Source organism: Poecilia reticulata, chromosome 17 (genome assembly GCF_904066995.2).
Source record: "Poecilia reticulata chromosome 17, P_reticulata-male-v2, whole genome shotgun sequence".
Lineage (NCBI taxonomy): Eukaryota > Metazoa > Chordata > Actinopteri > Cyprinodontiformes > Poeciliidae > Poecilia > Poecilia reticulata.
The window spans coordinates 10,483,070-10,509,402 of NC_088846.1; the positions used below are offsets into that span (position 1 = coordinate 10,483,070).

The 26,333-nt window shown below is 36.8% G+C and overlaps 1 protein-coding gene across 3 annotated transcripts in view; it reads left to right on the top strand.

Annotated features, from left to right (window-relative positions):
- The window catches only part of brinp2 (bone morphogenetic protein/retinoic acid inducible neural-specific 2), a 186,485-nt gene that overhangs the window by 79,198 nt on the left and 80,954 nt on the right, over positions 1-26,333 (top strand). For 2 of the 3 annotated variants that reach the window (XM_081597761.1, XM_081597762.1), the window contains exon 2: positions 5,677-6,141. In XM_081597761.1, the coding sequence (XP_081453887.1) occupies positions 5,744-6,141 (398 nt within the window). In that variant the 5' untranslated portion in view covers positions 5,677-5,743. Of the gene's footprint in view, positions 1-1,398; positions 1,975-5,676; positions 6,142-26,333 lie in introns of those variants that run through there. The other variant, XM_081597763.1, reaches the window with a different exon arrangement.

Consider the following 26,333-nt stretch of genomic DNA (forward strand, 5'->3'; position numbering starts at 1 on the left):
AAGTTTCATGAAGTTGCAGTTTGAAATTGTGTCTTTTTATTGGCTTTTGACCCAGCGAGAGAGGAGTCATTTTATTTGTCAAGTTGTGCATAACATTTTTTATGTGTTTTGCTTGATTTATGTTTTTATACGATGTCCATTCAGTCAGTTTTTATGTTTTAAAAGTGTTTCTAAATAAAGTTGGCTTGGCCTGTGGCAGATTACAGCTGTGCTTTAACAATTCGAGGTTTCTCGAATTGGGAGATTGCTCTGGTTCCATAAGCTGCACTTTTTCCATGCTTAAAAAAAACAAATTCTGTAAAAAGTTCTACTAAAAAAAAAAAAAAAATGAAGAAGAAAAGAAAAAACAATGTTTTTTTGGTTTGTGTATGAAAGTGAAAATAATCTTCAAATCTCAACTTTATTATAAAAAAACATGTGGATTAAATATTTTTTATACTGTATTTTAGCAGCACTAGCAATACATGATGCTATCCTGCTTTGAATAAAATCAATGGATTTTTGAAAAAACAGCTATTCAAAAATATTTTGACCTCCTGCTGTGCTCCTGTGGTGTTTTTAAATCTAGGTTATTATACTGTAAAACTCCATTACTAGCCGTACTTCCTACTGAGTTTCAAGGTTGTAGAACAAGCATTTAGCATTCTGTCACCCATTCCTGTTTTAAAGATGAGCTGTGTTACAAGAATGTGAGCAATGTAGTGCAGTAGCTACATTTTTAATCGTCTTCTTTTTTGCTGTCTGAAGCTAACTGTAATGTAATAATTGCAGTGATATAAACCTGTAAACAATTATTACGATTGCATTGAATGACTAACAAGTCTACGGTTATTTACACTGACTAATCTCCAAGCAGCACATGTAATGCACAGCGTGTCTGGCTAAATTACCTGTCTGGAGGAAAAGTAGAGCATAATAAAGTAGTATTCACCTAAACTACTGGAAGAAGTTTTATTTAGATTTTTTACTGCAGCTCAGTGTGAAAGTTTTCATCAACAAACACTGCAGGCGGAATTGAGTTTAATTAAACTTTTACTTTGAGTGTCTCAAGCTCACAAAGTAACATCCAGTTCTGCTTTGCGTGGTACGCTGGGAAATGATTGGTCCACAGTAAAACTAATTGAAAACGAAGGCTTTAAGGGCACAGAAGCACCATTTGCAGCCTTGGCTTGAGAGGCTCCAAAGCCTTTCATTGTCTCCTCTTAGCAATATGTTTGTTAAGACAGCTAAGCCACACTTCCAAAGAGAATTTTAAGGCTTTCTCTTACAGTCTGGGACAGCAAAACCAGGCTTGAAGTTTTTTTTTGTTTTTTTTTTGTGTATTTTCAAAAGAAAATCTTACAATAACAGATCGGGGACTTTTTAGTGGCTGCACTAGATTAAACCTCTTATGTTCTGGTGACTTTTCTGGTTTCCAGAATATTTGTCTGTTTATCCTAAAAAAATAAAGTAAAATGATGAACACATGTCTCAATAATTTAAAGTACCTCATTTGAAATGAAAAAGTGTTTTTTATATGGACATGCATCTAGTCATATTTTTGTGTGTGCTTGTAATATTAAAAAGCCATCAAGTGTTGAAGGTACAATAGATTTATAGTAAGACTACCACAACTTACCAACTCACCATCCCTCCTGAGTGTCCCTCTTTCTGGTCTTATAGCAAATTGGCAACACACCTACACTTAATTAGACCATACCACAATAGGGTCTAAAAAAGAAAATCTAAACAAAGAAACAGGAATACGATTTAAAATCTTGATTTACAAACTCACCATTAGTAAATGGTCTGCACAATGAAATGTGTAACACAGGGCAACTCAACAGGTTACTTTAAAGAAAAACAATGTAATACAAAAAAGAAAGCCCTCCATTTAGTAGAGCCTGGTGATGCAATCAGTGATGTCATTAAACAGGAAGTTCTGGGCCGGCCCCTCCCACCTGCTCAGGCTGTTGCATCTGAAAGGAGCAAACAGTGAGTAAACAAGAAAAATCTAATAATTTACCATATACCTTGAAACAAAAGAAACATATTCATCCAATACGTTTGAACATAAGCTTCTTTAGCTAACTAAAGCTTCTGCTAGCTAAAGCTAACAGAAGTGTTAGCTTTAACTAAAACATAGATGTAAATTGCAGCATAATATATTATTAGTATACTAAAACAAACAAACCCAGGATAGTGAGTGAAGCTAAGGTGCAACAGCAATGTTTGAATTAAAGCATTATGACCAACTATAGGAAGATTAAATGAATCAGAAGTGAAAAAGGGACAAATGGTAAACACAAATTGAACCACTTTGTCACATTTATATCCGTTATGGACTAGGAAAAGCAAGGAAGCCATAGTACATCATTGTTAATCCAACCTTGATGCATTTTATTGTTCTAAAAACAATAAAATGTTTATTATTTCTCAAAGGCTAAAGCTTAAATTTCCTCGTCTTGTGAGATGGATGCACCGTTACATCAGCTAACTAAAGAAACGTCATTGTAATGGCGGTGATAAACTTCCTACTGGAATCCAACTTCACATCATTTAGTTAGGAGACTTGCATTGGGGCAGTTGGTCATACATTTGGAACAACCAACTGGAAAATGTTGAATGTTTTCTACAGTGGTGCCTTTTTTTTGGAGCTAGTTGAATTTTTTTTTTTAATTTTGTGCTATGTACTGGACAATATTGTTCATGTCTTTTGCAGGAGGGGTAGAACTTATTTACTAACTCTTTCGGAAAGTGATTTTACATGCAAAGGATCCCTCATCAGAAATAGGGCTGTTATTCATAGCTGAATTGCTCTGCAAATGATTCTTGCCTGTGACAATATTCATCAAAATGAGACATTGCATAACCAAAGCTGGTACGCTTTTAATTTGCACCAGTTTCTCCTCTGGGCAGAACGCAACACATACAACAGCATCAAAATCCCCCTTCATCAAGGTTGGATCTGGCTTTTTAGTTGCATAAATACGTATATCTGTTTTAGATGACTTCCATAATTACCTTTTTAAACCGGCGTAATCTCACGACGCATTTGGCGAAAATTAAAAATGCACCTCCCTGAGCAGCATTTTTCTTTTCTTTTCTTTTTTTTTTTCCGTGTCTGAGCCTGCATTTATCCACCTGAAATTAATTCCCTAATTTGTTTGTAAGATACACAGGGAATACTGGAGATCCCAATCCACTTAAAGCATCTTGTCTGCTACTTTACATTTCTGTTCTGAAATGCTGATTTGTCCCCAAAGAGTCCTCCCTGCAATCCTGCTAGTCATTAACATTGAAATGAAGAACGAGTCTCGGCTTTTCATGAGGGGTCTGTAAAATTCTGTAAGGCGTTCCTGCAGTGTGTGTGTGTGTGTGTGTGTGTGTGTGTGTGTGTGTGTGTGTGTGTGCGCGTGTGCGTGTGTGTTTGCTTTGGCTGTCTAATGAAACCAAGATTAGAAGGAGGGGAAATTTCATGTTCAATGCTGAGAATTCACACTCAAACCGTGGTGTGGCTTGCGCTGCTAACACTTACTGATACGTGTCGAGGCGTTTGATGACATGCTTGTCCAAACACACAAATCAAAAAGCTGAAAGCTGCCTGGCATGCCACAGTGGTGCAATCTCAAACACTCATCCCTCTGTGTATTATAAATGCTACTCAGTCTATTTTCTTTTTCTTTCTTTTTGTTAACTTTCAAAACCTTTTGATGAAGTGATTTCATATTGATCCTCTTGAGGGCTCCACAGCTGTTCTAGCCTTGATTTTTAGCGGATATGTGATTTTCATACGTAGACAATATTTTACTATTTCTTTTATAACAGCTACTATAATGGCTTCTGTATAATGCACCGATCACAAACACGTGCTCGACTCTTAAGTTTCCTCTGGTTGGCAACACAAGTCTGATGTAGAGTCTGATTTGGACTTATTTATATTAAAGGTTTTTGTTTGTATTGGTACACACTCAAACTTTTGTTTTTGTGTATTACCTGAAACAGAAATGCAAAAACTTGCCTCATAAAGAGCAACGTATCAGTGGGTTGTAAAACTGAGGGACTTTAGATTACGTATATTGTTTGACACTGCAGGCATATTCATACTATAGTTTATTTTGATAAGTTGGTTTACTTAACTGGTTGGTTCACTGACTGAATTAGCGAACACTGTCTTTAGGTGTAGTGCCCATTATGTAACATTTCCATGCATTGATGTGAATATCGTAGCAGCCTTTTGTTCTTCCCACCTCACTTGTTTAGTGAACTGTTTTTTTTTATTTTACATGTTTCAGTTATCAGTTTTTTTTTATGAATTCAATCTTTATTATTTTCACAAATAAGCCAGTCCCTTGACAGCTCCAAAAATGGTACATGCTCCAGATCAGAATACATTTAACTGTCAAGGACTTGGATTCTTCCAGAGCACTTTGTGCATTAGTTACTGAATAAAGTAATTAAATATCCTGATAGAAAACTGTTGTGTACAGCTTCCAAGCACTTATTTAAGATTGAATATTTGTCTGGCAATGCACCACATGACAGATGATTTGTCACAAAATATCTGGGGAAAAAAGCAATGCAGTCTCAGAACAGTTTTTGCTTTTGTGGCACGTTATTTTTTTCCCGACTGAGTTTTCTGTTGAAAACACAGCAAGTACGCCCACTGATTGAAGTAAAAACCAGAGAAATTAGATCTTTATAACCTATGGAGCCCTTTTGCTCTGTCAGGTAGATTGTAATGAAAGCTACACGTATACTAACTATTATCACTTCTGATGATTTTTCTTTCACTAAACCAGAGGCAAACATAGTTCAGTAAAATGTCACTTTATGGACATGTTTCTTTTGTGTTTGACAAATAAAACAATTTTTTCAATTTGTAACCCGTCATGTCTTGCATCACTCCCACATTCGAACTACCACTTCTGTCTTTTTTTATTGATTTATTTTTATATATATATATATATATATATATATATATATATATATATATATATATATATATATATATATATATATATATATATATATAAACACAAATGTTCGCAATATCATTAAATGGCAATATTCTTTTCTGCTTTGATTACGTTGGAAATTTGTTTTAACGGGATCCATCAACTAATCAGAAATTCTCTTTTTACTGAGAAAGCGATTTTTAGCTTCAGCTGATGCCTTTTTTGAAGAACCGTCAAACCCGTACATGTGCGTTTCATGAGAATGTTATAAGGGTGTCTAAATCATGTAGAGATTATGTTCTGTGATTTCAAAAGCTATTGATCAAAGTGATCTGAGATTATTTTTGCCTCCCACTGCTTAGTTACATACCTAAAGATACAGCAGCCATTGAAACAGTTTTGACAATGTTTTGCTTGGTCCTAAACTTTGAAAATTGACCATATTTCCTTTCTTTTTTTTAAAGATTTTATTTGGCACTAGAGGCCTTTGACAGTCACCAATCTTGTGGTTCGTTGAAGTTATTAGGGGTCTTTTTTTATGCTAAAACATAAACTTTTAAAACATAAAGTCAACACAAAACTGTCACAGTTTTGTGTTGACTTATTCTGTAATTTGTCTGTGCAGTTCCTGGCAAAGTGTTTCCACACCTCTTTACTAAAAATGAAAGATTCCTACACTCAGTGAACATGTTTCTACATGGCTATTGTGAAGTTAAAGTGTTTTGTTTGTCTCTTTCAGGCCTGTAAGAGGTGACTGTCAGAAGAAATGCCGGTCCCAGGTGCCCTAGTACATCATCACCGGGACCATGGCAACTCCTTGGCCAATGACAAAAAAGAGGTGCTTCCATGGCTTCGCCAGCCTTGCTAGATGGTCGGCATCCTCCTTGATGCTCCTATGGTTGCCTTTGGTGTTGCTATGGCTGCCGTGGCCTGCCCAAGCTGAACAACTGGCCAGCGGGGGACAGAGTGGAAAAGCGCTTCTTCATGGTTCCCTGTCATCCCCAGCATTGTCATCGTCGTCATCCTCCTCCTCCACCTCCTCGTCCCCGTCCAGCTCCTCAGCATGGGGCTTCAACACACGGCAGAGTGGGGGGCAGCTGGACTGGCTGCTGTCAGAGAAAGGACCTTTTCACAAATGCCCAGAGTACACAGAGTTCAGAGAGAGGTTCCAGCAGGGGTTTTCTACAAGATACAAGATTTACAGGTGAGAGGGTGGGGGGGTTGTTCATATGTGTGGCAGATGAAAAGAGAATGCACTTAAGATTTGAAAGATCAAAAGGTGGAGCAGAGAGTGGCACTCTGCCTTAAACCTAAGTGTGGGGTTTTGTGTCTCCCTGTTCCTTCAAAGAGCTGCTTACCCACCATTTTGACTTGTGATCTCTTGATATGAAAGACATCCACCAGGAATCTCTTGTCACAAGACGCATATGTTTGAGTTTAAGGTATAGATTCGTTTGAGGGATTGTTTGGGATCAAAGCATCTGAAAGAGGTAAAGCAAAAAAAAAAAGAGTTAAAGTAAAAGATAAAAAGCATAGAAACCTTTATTCCTCCTTTAAGCTTACTGGACATTGTTAAAAAAAACATCTATAGAAATATTTTTTCACCTTGAAAAGCAAAATCCATTTTGGTTTTACTCTTTGTGATCTCTCAGAATTATTTTTTTAATCGATTGGTAACAGTTTCAGGATGTTATGTATGCTATCTGAGAGCAGCTCGCTGTGTGGGTCGCATTTCATTCCTCCCATATTCAAACCAAAAACAGAGAGTAAACGAGGTTAACTCAGCTGAATGTCAGCCGCTACAACTGTCTTTAAGTTGAAATCTTTGAGAATATATACTTGAATTTGATTGCTTCTTTTTACTTTTTTCTCCCATACACTTGTGGATTCCTGACTCTTTTAATCAAAAAACATGATTTGAAAAGGTCCTTCAAGTTGCTTTTATTTCACAAATGTATCGGAGTCAAACGGAAAACGGAGTCAATCTCGAAGTTTGTAGGATGTGTGAGGAAAATGTAATTTCATCTGCAGGAGTGATACGTCTACAGCTATGAGAAAGACTAACATATTAAAGCTGGATATGCTGGCTGTGTACACACACGCACACACACACACACAGTAGGTATACATATTTATGTATATACATATATAATATTGTGTTATCACTGAGTGAAAGCACAATATATAGATTAATTACACACAGATGGATGCTTGAAAGCTCTTTTTTCTTAATAATTATGAAGATTTTCCACTTACAACTTGACATGTATAATTTAAATTTTAGCTGGGACCAAAAAGGCAAAAAAAAAAAAAAGAAACTTTTAGATGGAAATGTGGGCAAAATGAAACACGTGTTTCATATAGCTCACACACTTGCTTGAAGGTTATTTTCAAAAAGCACTTTTAATCTCACAAACCAGCCTCATATGAAGGCATATTCTAATGTATCGAATGCGACTATGAGCTCTTGTGTCTGTGAATCACATGGTTAATTTATCCTGAGCGCTCAGCAGGTCAGAGCTGTAAATATTCTGTGTTTGAACTTCTTAAGAGGAACCGTAGATTTGTTCGCGCCGACGTTGAAACTGCAAGTTGTGCCACTGTTATGACCTTTGACTCCTAAGATGTTTTTCCTAATTCAATCCTGTACTATTTATGAGCTCTGCAGGATCACACTGAGCGTAGCGCAGCCCTGACCTGTGTGACCGAGGAAGAACTTTTTACGAGCACAGTTTACAACTTGCAGTATACCATTCACTGTCCTCAAAAAGAGCCAAAGAGCTGCAGCGCCCGTTTTACCACGCAGCAAACCAAAGCAAATATTTAAATACAAAGTGAAAACAAGTCCACAGTTTTCTGTTTTCTATAAACATGCAGACATTTTATTATGTTTGTCCTGTCTAATATATTAAACACAATCAGGTTTATGTGTTTCTTTTCCCATGACACAAACCTAACATTCAAAAGTGGATGAAAGATTTTGTTTATGTTTGCAGAAAAAAAACCCCCAAAAAACTGAATGGACTTTCAATGTTTGCAGCATGGCAAGGAAATACCACCAGAGATGTCTTCTGTAAGGCACAGTTAAGGAAACTCCATTGTGAGCTTTCATGGAGTTTCAGTTCTTCAGCTGTGGAATAATGTCTTGGTGTTTCAAACAAATAAAATGGCACTTCAAATCGTATAGCAAATACAGGACATTCTCCTGGAGGATAACTTCTCAGTTACTGTAAATCAGCATATTGAAGACAAAATGACTTGGATTTGAATTGTTAGCATCTTATATCAGTGGTGAACACTGTTAACATTACCAGTTGAAAACAGGAAGCTCTGTGAGTATTCTCTGGACCTTTATTCCACACACAGCCTCTTTGCAAGGCCCCAAATTGACATCCTGTGGCAGCCACCTGCCTTACTGGAAAGATTTGAGTATGAAATTACCAAAACGACCAAACTGGCCAAAAAAAAAGGACCTAAAAAATCCCAAATCCAAAAGTTGTGAAATGACCAGCACACCGTAAATTCAGTGAAGCAGAGGTGAGGCTGATTGGAACGAACCCCCTCCGGAGGCCATTGAGTGCGCCCACCTTCAGGACTCTACATGTGACTTTCATGAGAGTGTCATGAGTGTAAGTGTCTAAATCATGTCGAAATCATGTTCTGTGATTTCAAGAAAATGATTTAAATGTTCAGACTCTTTTTTTTCACCTCCTGCCTCCCACTGCCCTTAGCAGCATTCTTGCTTTCAGCACTGTAGGGTCATAACTCTGCATACTGCAACATCCCATACAAATTTAATCTCATTCTTGATTGATTTTTTGTTTTTTTTGTTTTTGTTTTTTTGTTTGACTAAATTGTTATCCTGATGTATAATTTGGTTTGATGTGTCACAAGGTTTCCCTTCACTTACAATTTACTTCTGGTAGTTTTCCAGCAATTGTTGTTGAATTTTATCCTCTTGATTTTTATTATACAAATATAGAAATGATGTGGAAAGCAAAAATATTAAACATCATTTTCACAATTTCTGGCTGGACATAGCTAAAGGCAGTGAAGATGGAAGCGCATTATCTTGCACTTCCACCCACATGGGTTCACTCTCACACCACACACAGCCAAAAATATCAGATCTTTCACTAATGTCTTCAGTCACTGGGTGTGAGCCAAGTATTATTGAGCTGTCTGTCAGGACAGTTTTGTCTTACAATAAAACACAATGCATTTGTGAGACATTGTCTCACTTTAATGGACAGAAAGAAGCTAAATTTATGTGCAGTCCCACACAAAGCTTTACACCTGACCAACCTGGTCTCAGCAACCTGCACCTGATCAAATACCCGAAAGGGCAGCGTGAAAAACTGATACCGATTACTGGTATTTGTTGCAAATAGGCAAAAAACGTAAAAATGTCACGAATTATTCCAATATTTCAAGAAAAAATAAAAATAAATTTGACATATTTTTACAGATGTACATATTTATTTTTCTTAATTAGTTTTTTTTTATTTATTTTAACTCCATCTTAACTACCTTTTAATAGGAGAAAGGAGAAGCTGCTGCTTTCAATTATGTCTCCTTATTAATTTCCACTGATGGTTTTATTTGGTTGCAAAAATGGTCGCTCGTTTGGTCAAAAATACCGTCCAGAAAATGTGAGTGCTTTTTGATGAGCCTTAGAGGGAGGATAGTTTTCTGAAAGGAATGGATTCTGTGCTTAGCAAGGAGCTTGTGTGTCTTGAGGCTGTGAGCTGGGTCATTTCTAAATGACGCAGTGGAGTCCTGGGTCAGGTCCAGAGATGATGGCCCCTCTAACCATTATCATTATTCCGAAATTGGCGGCAGACGTGAATGATGTTCACTCCGTTTGCTTAGGCTGCAATCAGAATTTTTTTTTTTTTATTTCCTCAATTTAAAGTAAATTATATTAAGATTTTTTTTTTTCCTTTTGTCACTTCATTCCTCGCCCTTCCTGCTCTGTGGAAATACAGAATCCATTTTTTATGAGGGACATGATAGACGCTCCTTGTTTACAAATGTAGACTTGAGCTTGGAAGTGACACATTTTCTTTTTGTTTTTAATTTTTTTGTTGCTCTTTGATTGTTTCAGCTGCTGACTGAGTGCATTTTCAAAGACGAGCACTTCAATCGATCCCTTCTGTCTAGAGTCTCCTTGCTCTCAAACGCGACATGAAAACAGCAATGTTTTTCTGTCTTCATCCATCTCCCTTCTTCACTCTCTCCTGTCTGCTCTTCTTTTCTCCCTCTGCCTCAAGTTAAATCAAATGGAAATGACAGCATCGCTTACAGATGGAAGGGAAGAGCTGCGTAAAATGACAGGTGAAGGTTATGCGACAGATGTGGAAATAGTGACTCCACTTTTATCAGCAGGACACTTTGAGTGATTTCCTTTATCTTAACTTTGACTTTGGGAGTTTTAGCAAAACGCTTTTACTCATGTGGATATAAATTCTGTTTATATAGGCCTAGATGGTGAACAAACAAGTTGATATTAACATAAACAATTTGCATTTGTGTCACAGAGCTGCTGCCAAATATCCCCAGCTAAGGAATTTTAATGCTTTCTCTCTCCAGAGGCAACATGTGAGTCATCCGAGGTTCAGATGTTTTTTTTTATTTTATTTTATTTTATTTTTTATGGTGCCTTCAATGACCGTTATTTTATTTTTTCTGCCACTTTGCTTACCTTATCTCTGCAACATTCAGATTAATACAGTGGTAAAATAAAGTATTCACATCTTGATAATATGAATGAGGTTAGACTGTCAAAGTTGGTCTATTTTTCAAAAGTAACGTTATTATTAAAGTTTTTTTTCCCCCTTTAAATTTTTACTGCTTTGTTTTGGTTTGCTGCTATGAGTGCATCTACAATTCAATCCTTACAGCAAAGCCAAAAATGGAGCTTCACAGATCACACTTTGAAAAGTTTCACGAGAGAGAGGTAACGATTTAAAGTAATGGAGTAAAGATCAAAACTTGATTCTATAGCTTTAAACACCCTGAAACAAAAATGTTACTGAATCAACTTTTGGTTTGATTTTACTAATCGGTCTTCCTGGGTTCAGAGTAGGAGCCGGGAGGCGGAAAAGAATACTTGGAAATGCAGGAAGTTCTTAAAAGCATCTAAGTTGGGCCCAGTATTAGTTATCCTCTCAACCAGTTTAGCTTCAAAACAAATTTTGCCACCCTGTTTCAATGCTGAAGATTGTGTCAGCAATTACGAGAAGGGATTAACTGGTGCGAAAGAGGCTCGACATTTTATTCTCGCATACCTTTTTTTTTTATTTAAAAGGTAAATAAATACCTATATTTTTCAAATTGTATACTTTTTCACAAATTTTTATTGTCTTGAGAAAGTCCAATTTTATTTCACATCAGAAATGATCACATTGAATGAAAATAGTAAATAAAAGTCTGACGGGTATGAATAATTTTGGACAGTCTCTGTGTGGACTATGGAACAGAGTCACAACACAACTATTTTCAGGTCTGACTAAAAATCCCCCAAGACTTAAATGCAGAAAGTGTTATGTTCCTTTTAGTCCTGTGGAGTAAAAGGAACATAACACTTTCTGGTATGTTTGACATAAAAACGACACATTGCATCAGGGCCTGAATGCCGAACTCGCCGTCAAACATTGCAGCATCACAATCCAAGAGTTACTTTTCCATATTTTTCTAAGATGGAACCTTTGATTTTTGTCAAGGTTGGTGAATCTATAAATTTTCCGAACATCGGTCAGTTTTAACCCTAAACATCCAGGTAGTTTGATAGTTAAAACCAAATAAACAGGAGAATGTTTTCAACAGAAGAAAATGTAACAGTAGATGTGGCTAATGGCTGCCCTGGCTGAGCAGGTTTGTTCTAGATGCAGTGCTGTGCCATTTGCCCCAGCTTAATGTCAAATACTGCTTATTTATACAAAATTGCTTAAAGAAAGAAAGAAAAAAGAGGGGGGGGAGTGGAAGGATTTTTCCTTTTTTTGTGTGTGACTGTAAACAAAATGCGCAATATAGATTATCAAGAAATGAATGACCTCAATTAAATAACTCATTTAATTACGCAATTATGGATTAGACACTCTTATATGTGCAAGTTTGTCCTTATTGCGTAAGGACAACTTATTGGTGTGGCACAGTAAACACCGCCACTACATGCACTCGCCTCTTGTGTCTCTAATTGTACCCGACTGACCCCTCTAATGGTGATATCTGATTATCATTAAGGAAAATAAGTGCTGTCAGGCTTTTCTCTGCTGTAACTTCCTACAGGACTAGAGTAAAATTGTCAGCTCTCATTAGCGTTTAATCAAGGGTAATGATGTGACTACATAGAAGCAGCACTTTTTTAAGCCATCCCTAATCTGGTAAAGCCTTTAATCACATCATCGCATAACTCGCACTGTTACATGTAAGAACGTTAAACAAGCTTCAAAAGCCGTTAAAGTGTTATGTTGCGGTCAGAGCGCTCTTGGTGTCTTCCCCTCCTTGTGGGAGTGCCAAGAGAAATTTATATCCCAAGACGCTATTGTCGGATCTATAGGCTGGGTGCCGCTGTTGCATCTGCATGTATATGTGCGTCTCAATGAATTTGTGAAATAATCAGAGAATCGCCAATAGGAGATAAATTGCATTTTACAGCTCTGGTGTTTGGACTCGACGGCTGCCCTGCAGATGGTCATCAATTTGATTAACAAAGTGAGACAAGCCATAAAAACTAATTGTTAAAGAAGCTGGATGTTCACCACTTGATTTATCCAAACATGTTAATGAAAAGTTGAGTAGAAGGAGAAACTGTGGTTAAAAAAAAAAAAAAGAAGGTGCACAAGCCTCAGGAATAACTGCAACCTGGAGATGATTGAGAAGCAAAGTCAATTCCAGATGTTGGGGAATATTCAGACTACGACTGAAGTTAGTGCTTCAAGAACCACACACACATAGAGATATTCAGGTCTGCAGCTGTTGTACCTCATGAACCAGAGATGTCTGTTTTAGGTAAGAAATGTTTTATCTACATTAGGTAAAGAACGACTGAGTAATGTCCTGTTTTAAGATGGAAGTAAGTTTTTTTGCATTTCATTTAGAAATCAAGAATCCAGAGTCTGGAAGAAGAGTGGAGAGGCAGAGATATTTTTCTCAAGGATAAAATCTCTGTCTTAAAAAAACCCCAAATGCAATAATCAAGCCACAATCATCTAAATTAGCAGAAATAAATCTTTAAAATAGATCAGTCAGAATGATAAGTCATCTGTCACAATGAGCGCCTCAGCTGAGAAATGTTGTTAAGTAACAAGATAGATAAGATATTAAGGCATTTAAACGGGTCGCTAAAAAAAGTACTGCATCATTTTGGATCAAAGAGAAAATGTGAAATGTGACTTAAAACTATTAATTAAAATGAGAAGGCTATAATATTTTACATTTAAAAGGCATTTTCAGTCTTAATTCACACATTTCTTGTAACGCTTCCTATTTGTATACTTATAGTACTGCTTCACAAGTTGCCAGGGTGACCTGTCCAGGGTGAACATGTGAGTGGCAGGACATCACAGAGACACAGGACAAAACATGTATGCACACACACACAACTCAGCCTGCTTGCTGCAAGGCAACAGTGCTACTAAATGTGCTACTGTGCAGCCCTAGAGTAAGTCTATCCAATATTCTTCTGTTTTCTTTCTCTTTTCTTTTTTTTAAGCTTTAACAACACAGAGGATATATAAGTTTTACAGAATTATTTTCCAATAATTCTGTAATGGCCTTTCTGGACTTTAAGAGCCTTTTTTCTGATTACACCAGAGGTTTGCTCTCCAGAAGTTCAGAGATCCCAGCTGTCTTGTGTAATATACTATTTATGTGCATGCAAAGCTTAAGTAAACTGAAGACGGACAGAAAAATGTCTATCAAGCAAAAATTTAAGCCGGCGTCTGACTGCAGATGTGGGGATTTACTGCTGTTCTGCTATTTATTATTTTCTGCATCTCTTAAAGTGTTTTTTACATTTGAAATATGGAAATCTAAACCTGTAGTTTACCTGCAATTATTCAACCCTCAGTGTGAATTAGGTTCTTGGTCACAGTTTCCGGAGTATTTATTCTGATTTCTAATCATTTTTAGCAGAAAGCCATTGTTTCCTGGTACGCCCATTGGCTACCTTTGACAGATTTTTTTTCCTACCTTTGTTTCTCTGCCATAAACAGGATTTGCTCAATATCCAACATTGAAAAATGTGTAAAGTAGTGAGATAATGCCTCTAATTTTACAACTGGTCTCTCCAAATCAGAAACAAAATGCCGCTGTAGTTTCCAAATTATTCCACCCCTTCGTCTTTTACTTATCGTAAGCACCATTTTGTTGTGATGATCTGCTGTAAACATGATTCATGATTCATTGTGCTGTTCAAGGGTTCAATGACATCCAAACTTCAGCTTTGTTATAGACGGCATGACATTTTCTTACTGGATTTTCAGACGCTTGATTGAATCAGTTTTGCTTCACTGTGGGCATTGTGCGCTATTCAGCATGTATGTCTTCCTCCTCCTTCAGAAATACTGCTGATCATTAGGAGCAAAAAGTTACAGATTTGATGCATCACTCCACGGAGGTGGCTTCTGAACCTCTACAGCTTGCTTATGTAGTCGAGAGCAATTTGGAACCCGTTTTTCTTAGGTTTTTGGGTCACTGCCAAAAATGTAAAAAAAAAAAAAAATGGTTCCAAACTGAACACTCCCGACCCCACTATGGGACAAGGGTATATATAAAATGGATGGATGGATGGTTCCAAACTGCACATCAAGCTTGGAGTCCTTAGTGTGGAAGCTGAAACATGGGTTGCTGCTACTGACAAGTCTTGTGGTTGGTCTTTTGCAGCCAGTAGAGGAATTTTAACCAATTGTTTCCTTAGAAATCCAACAAGAGTCGTTGATTATTTTCTCTGTCATAGAAAATAATCAATTTTCTTGGCTAACCCTAAGCCAAGATGGCTAACCCTAAGCCAAGATGGCTAACCCTAAGCCAAGATGTTTTCCTCTATCTTGGCTTCCAACTGTTTTTTTTCTTAAACCCAATAAAGTATGTTCAATAGAAACAGGTGATCAAAAAATAGCAAGCAATTATCTGAACCATTTTATTATTACTGTGATTTCAAGATTTTTTTAAACAATCTTGGCATTTAATAGGGTTGATGTGGACAAAGAGCATCACTAAATCAGAGGGTCCAGAAAAAGCTTAGCGATTGGAGAGATCAATTCAGTCTCTACCAAAACTGATGTGATTGAATCACTTCCAGTAATATCACACGAAAGATTCTCAAAGGCATAAACAGTGTTTTTATTTTTATCTCTCCAAAGTTATACAAATAATTTCTTTCTTCTTCTTCTTTTTTTTTTGGCATTTCTTATCGGAATTCCAGTGGCTCTTGTCTAATTTCTTTTCATCTCCCTCTGTTCTGCTAGAAATGGTCTGAAAACAGAGTTTGGGTGTAGTATGTTTGACTCTGGTTAACTGTTTGAATATAGGGTGTTGGGAGGCAGACAGTGGGTTTCTTCTGTGGTCAACAGCATCAGAGACATAAAGAGCTTAGCGTGGACACGGCAGCGGGGCACAAAAAGGGCCTGTGGCTCTGTGATGGAAACAGTCAGGAAGTAACAGCCTCCACAGCAGGACACATTTGCCTGATGAGCACAGTGTGTGTACCTTTGTCTGTGTGTGTGTGTGTGTTCCTGCTGACCAACAAAACTCTTGTAAATTTCCATAACACCTATTTGGGCTGCCCACTGGGTCGCCACATATAAATATACCCACAGATTTTGGGTTTTTGTAGATTTTTGGAGTTTCATAAAAGGACAACACAAAAGAGGTTCCAACTGCTGCATAAATTACTGCTGCTTTCTATACAAAACCTGGGTTTGATCATGCACAAAGGGAGGAGGACTTTGGGCATGATCACGAATACACACACTATAACCAAAATAAAATGTGCACGTATGAACGGCATTAAATGTCACCCGACTGCATAGTTACAAAACAGGTCATCTGTGAAATGATGTGACAAATTAAAGAACTGTCAGCGTTGAAGCAGGCAGGATTTAATTTTATTTTATGAAATTGGTAAAAAGGTTTTCTATTAGGGCTTTGGACATTCAGACATGACTAAAACAGAAGGCAAATCTTATAATTTGACTTTTGCGTCTGGTGATACAAAAGGAAAGTTCATAACTGATGTAAAGGGGATTTTTCAAAGCTTTTTTTGTAGAAACACCTGAAGTTGCTTCTTGGGGAAATGTCACCTACTCAGTGCATTGCTACGTTGTTTTTCTGTAGCGTTGTAGAGAAGCTTTTTGTCTGCAGTTTTGCATGAAATGATTAATTACTTAAAAAACAAACAAAAAAACAACTGTTATACCTATCCCAAAGTGGCTAAATTGGAAAATAGGATTTCAAATTTGAAAAAAAAAAAAGAAAGAAACAATTTGACTGGAAACATCCGGCGTCGGCAAATTAGCAACTTGATTAAATTCCTAAGTTAACATCTGCATACAACAAATTATCTTGATGAACTGTAATTAAATTATTTTCTGCAACTTTGTACAGGAACATTTTAATAAAGGTTAAAGTGGGACAAGATGTAGCTGGTAATCTACATGTAGAAAAAAAACCCCCCAAAACCTACCGGTGAGATAACGTGGTAGTTACAGGTTCTTGGAGGCTGAGCACAGAACTTTTCAGATTTCTATTCTTTTTTGTTCCTGTAAGGTTTCCCATCTGAAAAAAATGCTTTTTTTATGACACCTTTGAGAGAATCTAAACCATATACTATTAAAATGTAAAGCTCTTTTCTTTTTACATTTCTCCAAATCTGACATCAGTTATAACTGCACTATTATCCATATTTTTTACTATAAAAAGGTAAAAAAAATAAAAATAAAAAAATAAAAAAAGGACAACCTTGTAATTTAATTGGTGAAACTAATTCTTACTGGATATTTCTAGAGAGAGCATCCACTGGTAACGATTCCTCAGTTCAGTCTGACCATTTTATCCTGAAATCTTTTGCAACGTAGGTGTGCAGTTGCATTATCACTTTTAGGTATAATTATGAGGAACCCTCTTTCAACGTATTATTAGAGCAGCAAGATTTTTCAAAAAGGTATATTTTTCTGCTTACTCCTGAGTGATTGCATGGCACATTGTTTGTAAACATAACTGGGACTCGTTGCACAGAAATTATAATAAAAAAACCCTTCTTATAAAGGAAACGCTCAAATATGTTCTGATTCAGTCAGACAGCATCATTAGCTTCATCCTGATTTACTATGTGACATCAAAATTTAAATTTCAGTTTTTTGTTGAATTGCAGACATAAGAAAGGATGTGGGTTGGGAAGAGTAATAAAAAAATACTTTAGTACAAACAAAATTATAGCATAAACCTATAATAAATAAATGTGCCCATCTGTTCACTCAATAAATATTCTGCTTTTCATATATCGATAATGTGTCAGATTGTGATGCGGGTATTAAAATATATATCATGACCATATGTTGCAATATCAAGGACTGCAGAGGGTTAGCATCCATATTAACAGAAGCGCATCAAGTCTTGCAATGGGAAAAGAGAGAGAGAAGCTTTTTGATTTGTTTTTTTTTCTTTTATACCTCCACATTTTTCATAATATTTGCTGATTTAAAAATATATCTCTTTTTATTTTGGGTTTTAGTTTTTATCCATCACTTAATTACTCCATCTTACAGCTAATATTTTAGCCACCAAGCAAAAAAGTGTTTGTGTCAGAACAAGACAGAAATGGGGCAGGAATACTGAATTGATGTTTTCTGCAGAGAAAAAAAAAAAAGAAAAGCCTGAATAAGGGATGTGTTATCAAAAGTGAAACCGGTGTGCAAATTAGTTTCAGAAAGACCTTTTCACTGAAAAGCCAACAAAAAATAGTGAATCTCTTTGCTAAACAAAGTTTGCAATAACTTTTCAAAGGATCCATTTGACTTGCAAAGATTTATTCATTAAAAATTCAAAGTTTGATCTATCAAAACGGAGGTGTTTTTGAAATAAAAGATATTTGAAGTCAGTGCCTATTAAATGCAGCTTTTCAAGATAAAACTCTGTTATTCGTACGTCACAGCACTGAAACGCTTTAAATAATTACATCCTCACATGAAGCAAGAACGTCTCTTTATTTCAGATGAAATGTGAATCCTGAGAAAATGTTTAAAAGTAACCATTTTATTTTGTATTCATTACATTTTTACTTCATCACTTATTTACATCAGGAAAACGTAGGAATGTAGAAATATTCCATAGTTTTTACCAATTTTTTTTATTTTTATTGTATGTTTTTTTTGTAACGATGTTTAATTCGAGAACAAATCAGAGCACACTTAATTTTTTTTCCATCCATATTAAAGATGTACAAAAGTAGCCAAATTTAGAAAAATTACATATTTTGCAATACTGTAATCTACACTTCAGATGTATACAATATACTTTATTGAGCCACTGATGTATTTCCTGACAATCTAAATGTTTTTCACTCGGTTCCTGCTCATGATGGGTCATAAGAGGCTGTCATGATGCATTTCATAAGAAAAATGCATCAAGTTTAAGAATGTTGACAAGAAGTGTAACTGAGAAAAATAAGTTCTAAGTAGTTTTTCATTAATCTCCAAATTGGTTATTGATTTACATTCAAATATAGAAAAACATTTTTCACACCTCCTTATGCGTCAAACCAAAAAGTTGCTGACAGAAAAAATGATCAAGCAGGTTGGTATTGATTCTTAAGCTTATGCCAAGATGCCTCAATATTTATAGGTCATTTAAGGATGATATTGTAATCTTTCAATAATATTCTGTCATTTTAATTCATTGTAGGCGCGATGCCATGGAAGAGAGGCAAAAAACTTTCATTTTCACAATTTCTCTATTTCTTTAAGTTTTGTCCAGCCATGATGAACTAGAACTGTGTCGTGAGTTATAATGTAATACAGGATTACGTAGCATTCCTTACCTATAGTTTATATCGGAGCAACATGACCTCACCTATGAAAAGTTACAATATTACCAGTCCAGCACTAAAGTAAACTTAGTATGTTGTTTTTATTGTTTGGTCTTACTTCATAAAAATATCTTATTGTGATGTGACAAACACCTGTTCTTAAATAAGTTAGTTCTTTAATGGACCAAAAAGATCCTGATTATAAACGACACGTTACAGAATAAAATACATTTGAGGCCAGTGTAAAAAAAAAAAAAAAAAAGTTGTAAGAATTTTAGAGAGCCTCACTGTTTTATTGTTTATGAGACAAATCATTGTCACGTTTAGTTAATTTGCTCTAAGTAATAAAACCCATCTTAAGGAATTCTGTGGTATTTTTTGAGGGAGCAGAGTTTATTTTATTATCCAGTGACGTCGTAAAGCAAGTGATAGAGAAAGGAAAAAAAAAAGTCTTTAAATATCTTCAGCTTTCAAAGGTCATGCAAAGCGCATCAAATTTCAAACGATGACAGATTTATTTCTAAATAATAAAAAATCTGCTGGCTTGAAAGGTGACCCTAAATTTTGCAGCTTTTATGCTCTCTAGGAGGCAAATTTACAGTGGATCGACTTGTAACAATGGCCACTAATTGCTTCTGAGAAACTCACTGAACATTTTATAGCATTGCCAACTGTTAGGCACCGACTCTCATTTTATGTCAGCTACAAAAAGTTTGGTGTCAGCTAGTTATGCTCCTTTGGTGCAAGAAACCGAGATAGCGATGCTCAGTGATTTGGAGCACAATGCAATTTGCGTACAGTGTGTGTTCTGACAGTACATTTATTTAGATTTGGCGGGCGGGAAAAAAAAAGTGAAACTTTAGCTTGTGTTGGGAAGAAAATTACTTTTGGGTTTGAGAGGAAGATAACCAATGAGTGACTATGGTTCCTTACCACAGTTTTGGCTTCACGGCAGCGTGGGCCGATTACAGTTGTCGAGGCATACAGAGATTTACAAAACGGCAGAAAAGTTTTTATAGTGCAGTTCCTATAATTATAAGATAAGAGCAGTGTGTTTTCTCAACCTATTAAAAAAAAGGTTCTGATGTGTTCTGATATTTACAGAAAATACTCCAGCTGTTTTTGAGATTTCTCATTTTAGTAGACAGAAAAATCAAGTAACACAAAAAGGAATCTTCCATCAACAATGACTTTTAAGAGAGAATGCTCATTGAATTGTAGTTTAGTCATTCGCTCTCAGTGGACTTTCACATTAATACATTTTTGGCATCTCCTCAAACAACATGGGCAGCAGGGCAGGTGATGAACTGAAACGCAGAGTAGATTATCTGAGTGAATGGTTTCTAAGCAGATAGTTAATAAAAGGGGGGCGGGGGGGAAACTGTTGCTGAGAATGTGGTTTATTTAATTCTCAGGACCAAACTTGGTGCCACTGGATTTCATTTGCGCTTGTTTGTGTGTAACTCCTGATGTCAGAGTTATGAGTTACGGCTAGGAACTGCAGGAAATTTTTCAGTGCAATAATGTAACAATATTCAATCTGTTATTCTCTCAATTTAACACAACAGCTCAACAATTAATGACAGCCGACTGCAGAAAGACTATATTTCAGTCGTATTAAAATGTCTTCTAGAGTTGTTAAGTAGCTGAATTGGGTAAAAGTGGTGTCGGCAGGCCGTAGCTTTCTGAAAACCACAGATGGGAAATAGGCTACTAAATTCTAACTGGTGCATCTCTAGTTTGTTTTGCTTGGCAGAACATTTTCTTTCTGAGTTAGGAATAATGTTTATGTTGATTGAGACATTTTCAGGATCGGCAGTCCACTCCGGATTCTGCTTTTTTTTTTTTTTTTAGCTTGGACAAGAGAGTTTTTAACAGCTGTGCCTGCTCACATCATCACTGATGCTGTTTTAATAGGGTTTATCATTAATTTTAAATGTTTTGTTCTTTGCAGACTGGGAAACTCCAGAAATTTGATCTCTTCTTTTCGTGAGAGGAACAAATAAATAAACAATTGTCTTTGCCTTTGATGCATGGCCTCTGTGATACTAATAAAAACATGAATTTGCTGCATAATGCATCCGTCACTCAGATATATCATTTACCGTCCATGGTACGCAAACAAATCTCTAGGTGGAATGAAATTGGTAACAGAGAAGGCAGATGGCGAAAGGATTGTTTTGCAACTAATTGTGAAATGCCAGAAGGAAAAAAGTTGTGGTCGTTCAAATGTCGGGACAGATAAAATGCCTCAAGAAAATAAAGAGGGAAGACTACAGAGTTAAGGTTGGTATGCATGAACAAGGAGGAAGGGAATAAAGAAAAAGGAAGAAAGACTATTGGGAAGAGGAGCGAATTGAATGGATCAGGAAAGATGGATGTGAGCAGCACTTTGTCTGGCAAGGGGCAACAAGTTGTACGTGTGTATGTGTGAGGGAAAATGGAAGATGGAGAATAGTTTTCCAGGTGCACACAACATTTAGGTTTATAATAACCAAGATGACTGAAAAAGCCACCTTGCAATAAATCTGACACTAATGTGCTGACTTAGTTCCATTTTGTTCCGCTTTTGTCAGTTTTGCCTCTCTTCCCCCTAATTTTGGTGAAAATTAATTGCGTCTTGTGAAGAATCTGATAGGGGCTGGACCCACAAATTGCCACTTGTGTCTATATTCAGTTGTTGTTCCTATGTGAGTGTGGAAGACAAATTAAGCATGTGGAAAGGAGCAGATGGTGGCCAGGTCGTTGTTTGGAACCAGTTAGTTCTAACGCAGTGCGCTGTTTGGCAGAAAGCCTGAAATTTGGCTCACTGGGAAGTGGTAAAACGTCGGGACCACCCAGAGCTTATGAGGCATAAAGGACTCTACAAGGTCCATTATTTTTGGCAAGGTGCGTCTGAACGGTCTCGCCTTCCTTCAGCTTGACCAAAATGCAACTCTTCATCTTCTAACTTGATCACACTCATCGCTCTTGTGCTGGCTGATCTCCACTGGTTCGCTGTGTGCCAAAGGATTTATTTTAATATTCTTTCATTTGTTTTTATGTCTTAATGGCCTCGCTCTACCGTTTCTCGCTGACTTGCTTCGCTTGTACTCTCCTTCATGGCTACTGAGGTCAGCTGTACCAAAGGTGAAGCTGAAGCTCAGAGGTGATCAAGCTTTTGCAGCATAGCAGTTCCGAAATTCTGGTTCGTTTCTACGTGTTAGCCGGGATCTTTCTCTGATTTCTTTTAAATCCTTTCTGATTCCTCATCTTGTTTAGTTTCTGACATTCGATACCGTATCAGTTTGTTCATTTGTGTGCGTGTTTGTGTTGTCTGACATTATTACTTTATGTACAATTTTCAACTTTTCCTCTTTTAGCATAGTCAAGCATCGGTCTCTTTAAAAAGGCTTAATGCATAAATTGGTTCAGATTGGATTGGAATCTGATATGAAGCCAAACTACTATATGAATCTACAATGCGATGCTGTTTTTATGGGAATATTTCACATATGAGATGTCATCTCCTGTGACATTTAACACCATTTGATTTGTAATGTGTGACCATAGCAGATTTCTAGATCCTACAGGATCTGGGCATATTTATTTACTGTAAATTGATTAATTAAATAATTGTATAATTACTATGTCTTCTGGGAAAGAATGTGGGGAAAGTGTTGTAAAAAAGAAATAAAATACACATTTGGAAATAGTATTTATTCCAAATTTTGCATTTCCGTATCTTCATCTATTCATCTTTACTTGTCTCACTTCTGCTCTTAAGTCCGTCCGTCCATCCATCCATCCATCCATCCATCCATCCATCCATCCATCCATCCATCCATCCATCCATCCATCCATCCATCCATCCATCCATCCATCCATCCATCCATCCATCCATCCATCCATCCATCCATCCATCCATCCATCCATCCATCCATCCATCCATCCAGTCAGTTCTGAAATTATTCTTAATATTAACAACTTATAAGTTTATGTTCAATGTAAAATTACACTAAAATTTACACTATATAGTTGAGTGCCACATTGCAGACGGTTTTTTTAAAGTCAGGATGTGCTTATAAAATTGTTTAACCAGTAATCTCATGAGCTTCTAACAGATTGCAGCAAGAACCATGTCAAACTAGAAATTGAAACTTTCTGTCAGAAAAGTGTCACTTATTTATTTATTTTTTTTAGTACTGTCGAAGGCAATCTCTAATAACTGTCTTATTCCCCGAGTCTTTGGTGACACCGGGGCCACAGACAATCTTCACCTCATACTAGTGAACTGGAATTGGATTGTAATTGGTCCTTGTTGTCCCACATGCGCGCACATGTCATGCGTGCAGTATGGGAAATTGCTGGCAAAACAGCCTCCCAGCAGGGCGAGATTGACAGCAAGCTGTATTTATGGAAGTGCCACCAGATCTGTGTACAAACACGCACTGATTCAATTATTTCATCTCAGCTGGAATAAAAGGCACAAACAAACTGGATTCTTCTACATTCTGCCAATTTTCCATTGGGAAATGACTCGAGGGCAGAACTGTAAGAGGCAGAATAACCTGCATTTGTATGCCGGCCCCTCTCGTGCGCTCCCTTTCAATTTAGCAGAAGTCAATTTGAATTATAATGCCGCGGTTTAGTCTCTATTCACAAAGTGCAGGGTAGGAATTGTTGGTGGGGGTGGCGGATGTCGGAAGTGGGGGAGCATGAGGATCCTTGATTTGTCTGCCAGTAATCCCTGATCTCGTTTGGGTGAAATTGCCAATTTTGCAAAAATATATAAATAAATAACAGCTCTCTGTTTGGTATTTGTCTGCAAAGTAAATTTATTTTCTCACATAGCAGTTAAGTTTTATTATTGAGTATATTAAAACGGCACAACGTCAGAGGGAGGGCAGGACGTATGGGGGTGAGGGAGGGGGAGTAATAAATGATGACACACAAAACCAGAGTTTGATTAAGATAAACAGCAGGGATACAAACAACCATGCTGTTAGGGATCAGTACAGGTTCACTTCTAACAGTTATTTAATAATAAAAAAAAAAAAAACAAAACAGATATTGTTTGGAAACTTTTAAAGCGTGAGCTCATCTGAGCAAGTTTTTTCCACCATCTATTGGCAAATAAAAATCTGCAATAAAATATCAGCAGTTGCACTGCTTTGTATAACATATTATTACTCTGTTCTTCTCAACAATAGACTAACAACAACCAGGTTATATGGAAATTATACAGCCCTGCTCTGTTTCATTAGGTCACATTTTTATGACATGCTACACGAGCTTTTTGAGCTAATACTGAAAGGAGAAGAAACACGTGCTATTATCCGCTGCTTTTCATGTCATTAAATACATCTGTGTCAAAGTATGTGTCCCACCTAACTGTCTCAAATGTACGGACAGATCTATAAAAACTCTGAAAACTTTCCCCCTGTGTGATGCAGGGATCGCTATGCACATCAATAAGTAATCTCCCTTGTGTAGTAGCGGTTATGAATAATGCAAGTGCCCATATAGCTGTGGCTGCTCAAAAATGTATTACTGTGGAGTGGCAGGGATACCACACAGAGACAGTCTGAGCACATCTCAACAAATTTACGCTGGCAGATCACTTTTTATGTCAGAGACACCAGAGATGTTTAATCTCGGTGTCTTTCAGAACAATTATTCAGCCGGGGAAAAATCAAATTGAAGTCTCCTCGTTTGAAATGGATTCGTTTTAATGCAGAAATGGTTATCTAACGCTGAAGTGATAGACTTGGTCCCTTTTTTTTTCTTTTTTTTTTTTTAGCCACGAGAGCTGGAAACAAAAAAATTAATAAACTCCCAAACCTAGTTTTTTAGGGTGCAATGGAAATAGGACATATCAGCCTCCTGTCTCTCCCACTCTCTCTCTCCCTCAGATGCACACGCACACACACACAGAGGAGAGGAGATGGGTTATAGCACAACTCTCAAAATAGCTGAGGGAAATGTAATAGGGAAACCAAGGCATTCATCTCCATGATTTCACCAGTATGGTCCTGATAAATTAAGGCAAGGGAATAAATTTCAGAGCGTCTCGCACATCCTTAGTTAACTTTTGTCAAAGTAACACTAGAATACGCTTGATGGGATAGATTTAGCATGTATCGAACCAATATGCTGCTTCATTATGAAGCAGCAAATGCAAAATAACAATTGTGTTTGGAGATCATTGTGCTGCTGCACTTTTACTTTAAAGTTTGGAGGGAAATCATGGGGCCTTTCCTGCCAGCAGCAGCTCATTCTGATTAAACAGCAGTAATTGTTTTTGCTAACTGCATGTGGAATGATCATTCCTAAAAGACCAAACGTTCTTCAGCTCTCTTTATGCAGTAACCAGTCGTGTGTGTTGCTGTAAATTTCACTAGACATTTTTTTTTCACGTTAGCTATCGCCGATGGGTCTCTCGCGTCTGCAGTGTGTGCTCTCGAAGTTTCTGTAACCCTCTTCTGTGTTTAAGCAATGCACTTTTAAGAATGTCATTTCTGTGCCAGTTCAATCGAGAAAGCTGTTCACACACTCACGTTTTATTAAGTAGCTAACTTTCTTCAGCCAAGCCAGCAGGCACTTATAAAACTGGTTCTTGATATATTTTGCATGCCTCAGGCCATGTCCACATTAATGTGGATGTTTTCCCAAAAACCTTGAGCCTTGCTTGGGTCTCCCATGCAAACACAAACTGATTGCAAGTTATTGGTGGGGGAAAAAAAGTGAGACTTTTAGTAACTCTGTAAAGATTGGACACTCATGGAGATATGTTTGGACTGGAAATCCATTGATTATTAAGAACTAAGACGTGAAGGCTTATTTAGCACAACTCGATTGCTGCTTTCGATGAGTAAAGCCTCAAACACAGCAGAGGGATATTTTGGTCTAACTGCTAGTAGCAAATCTGGCCGATAATACATTTCTCTCCCAGTTCATTTGTTAAAACACCAAAGAAATATGTTCACTGGGTTTCACTGGGTCAAAGAAATATCACCCATCAAAAGTTCTTTGTTTATAGTTTTTATAACCCCAGCCATGTTTGATATCAAATGCTGGGTTGCTTGCTGTGCTCTGACTTTCTCAGAGAGCTTCTTTACCAACTGGGAACCCACACAATCTGACTTCCAAGTACAAAGAGAATATACCGTAAGTCATAGCAAAAGGTAGAATAAAAAGCATTGTTTGGTTTACCCAGAAATTGAGCATCAGAGGTGCAATTCTCTTTGTACTGCCTTTTGTTTTTAAGGGGAAAAAAAGCATAAATATATATTTATAAGTGGTAGGATTTTTAAAAATAATTTCAAGCATCTCAATCTTTTTTCTGTTGAATTACATTAAATTTTTTAAAAATATATTTAATATTG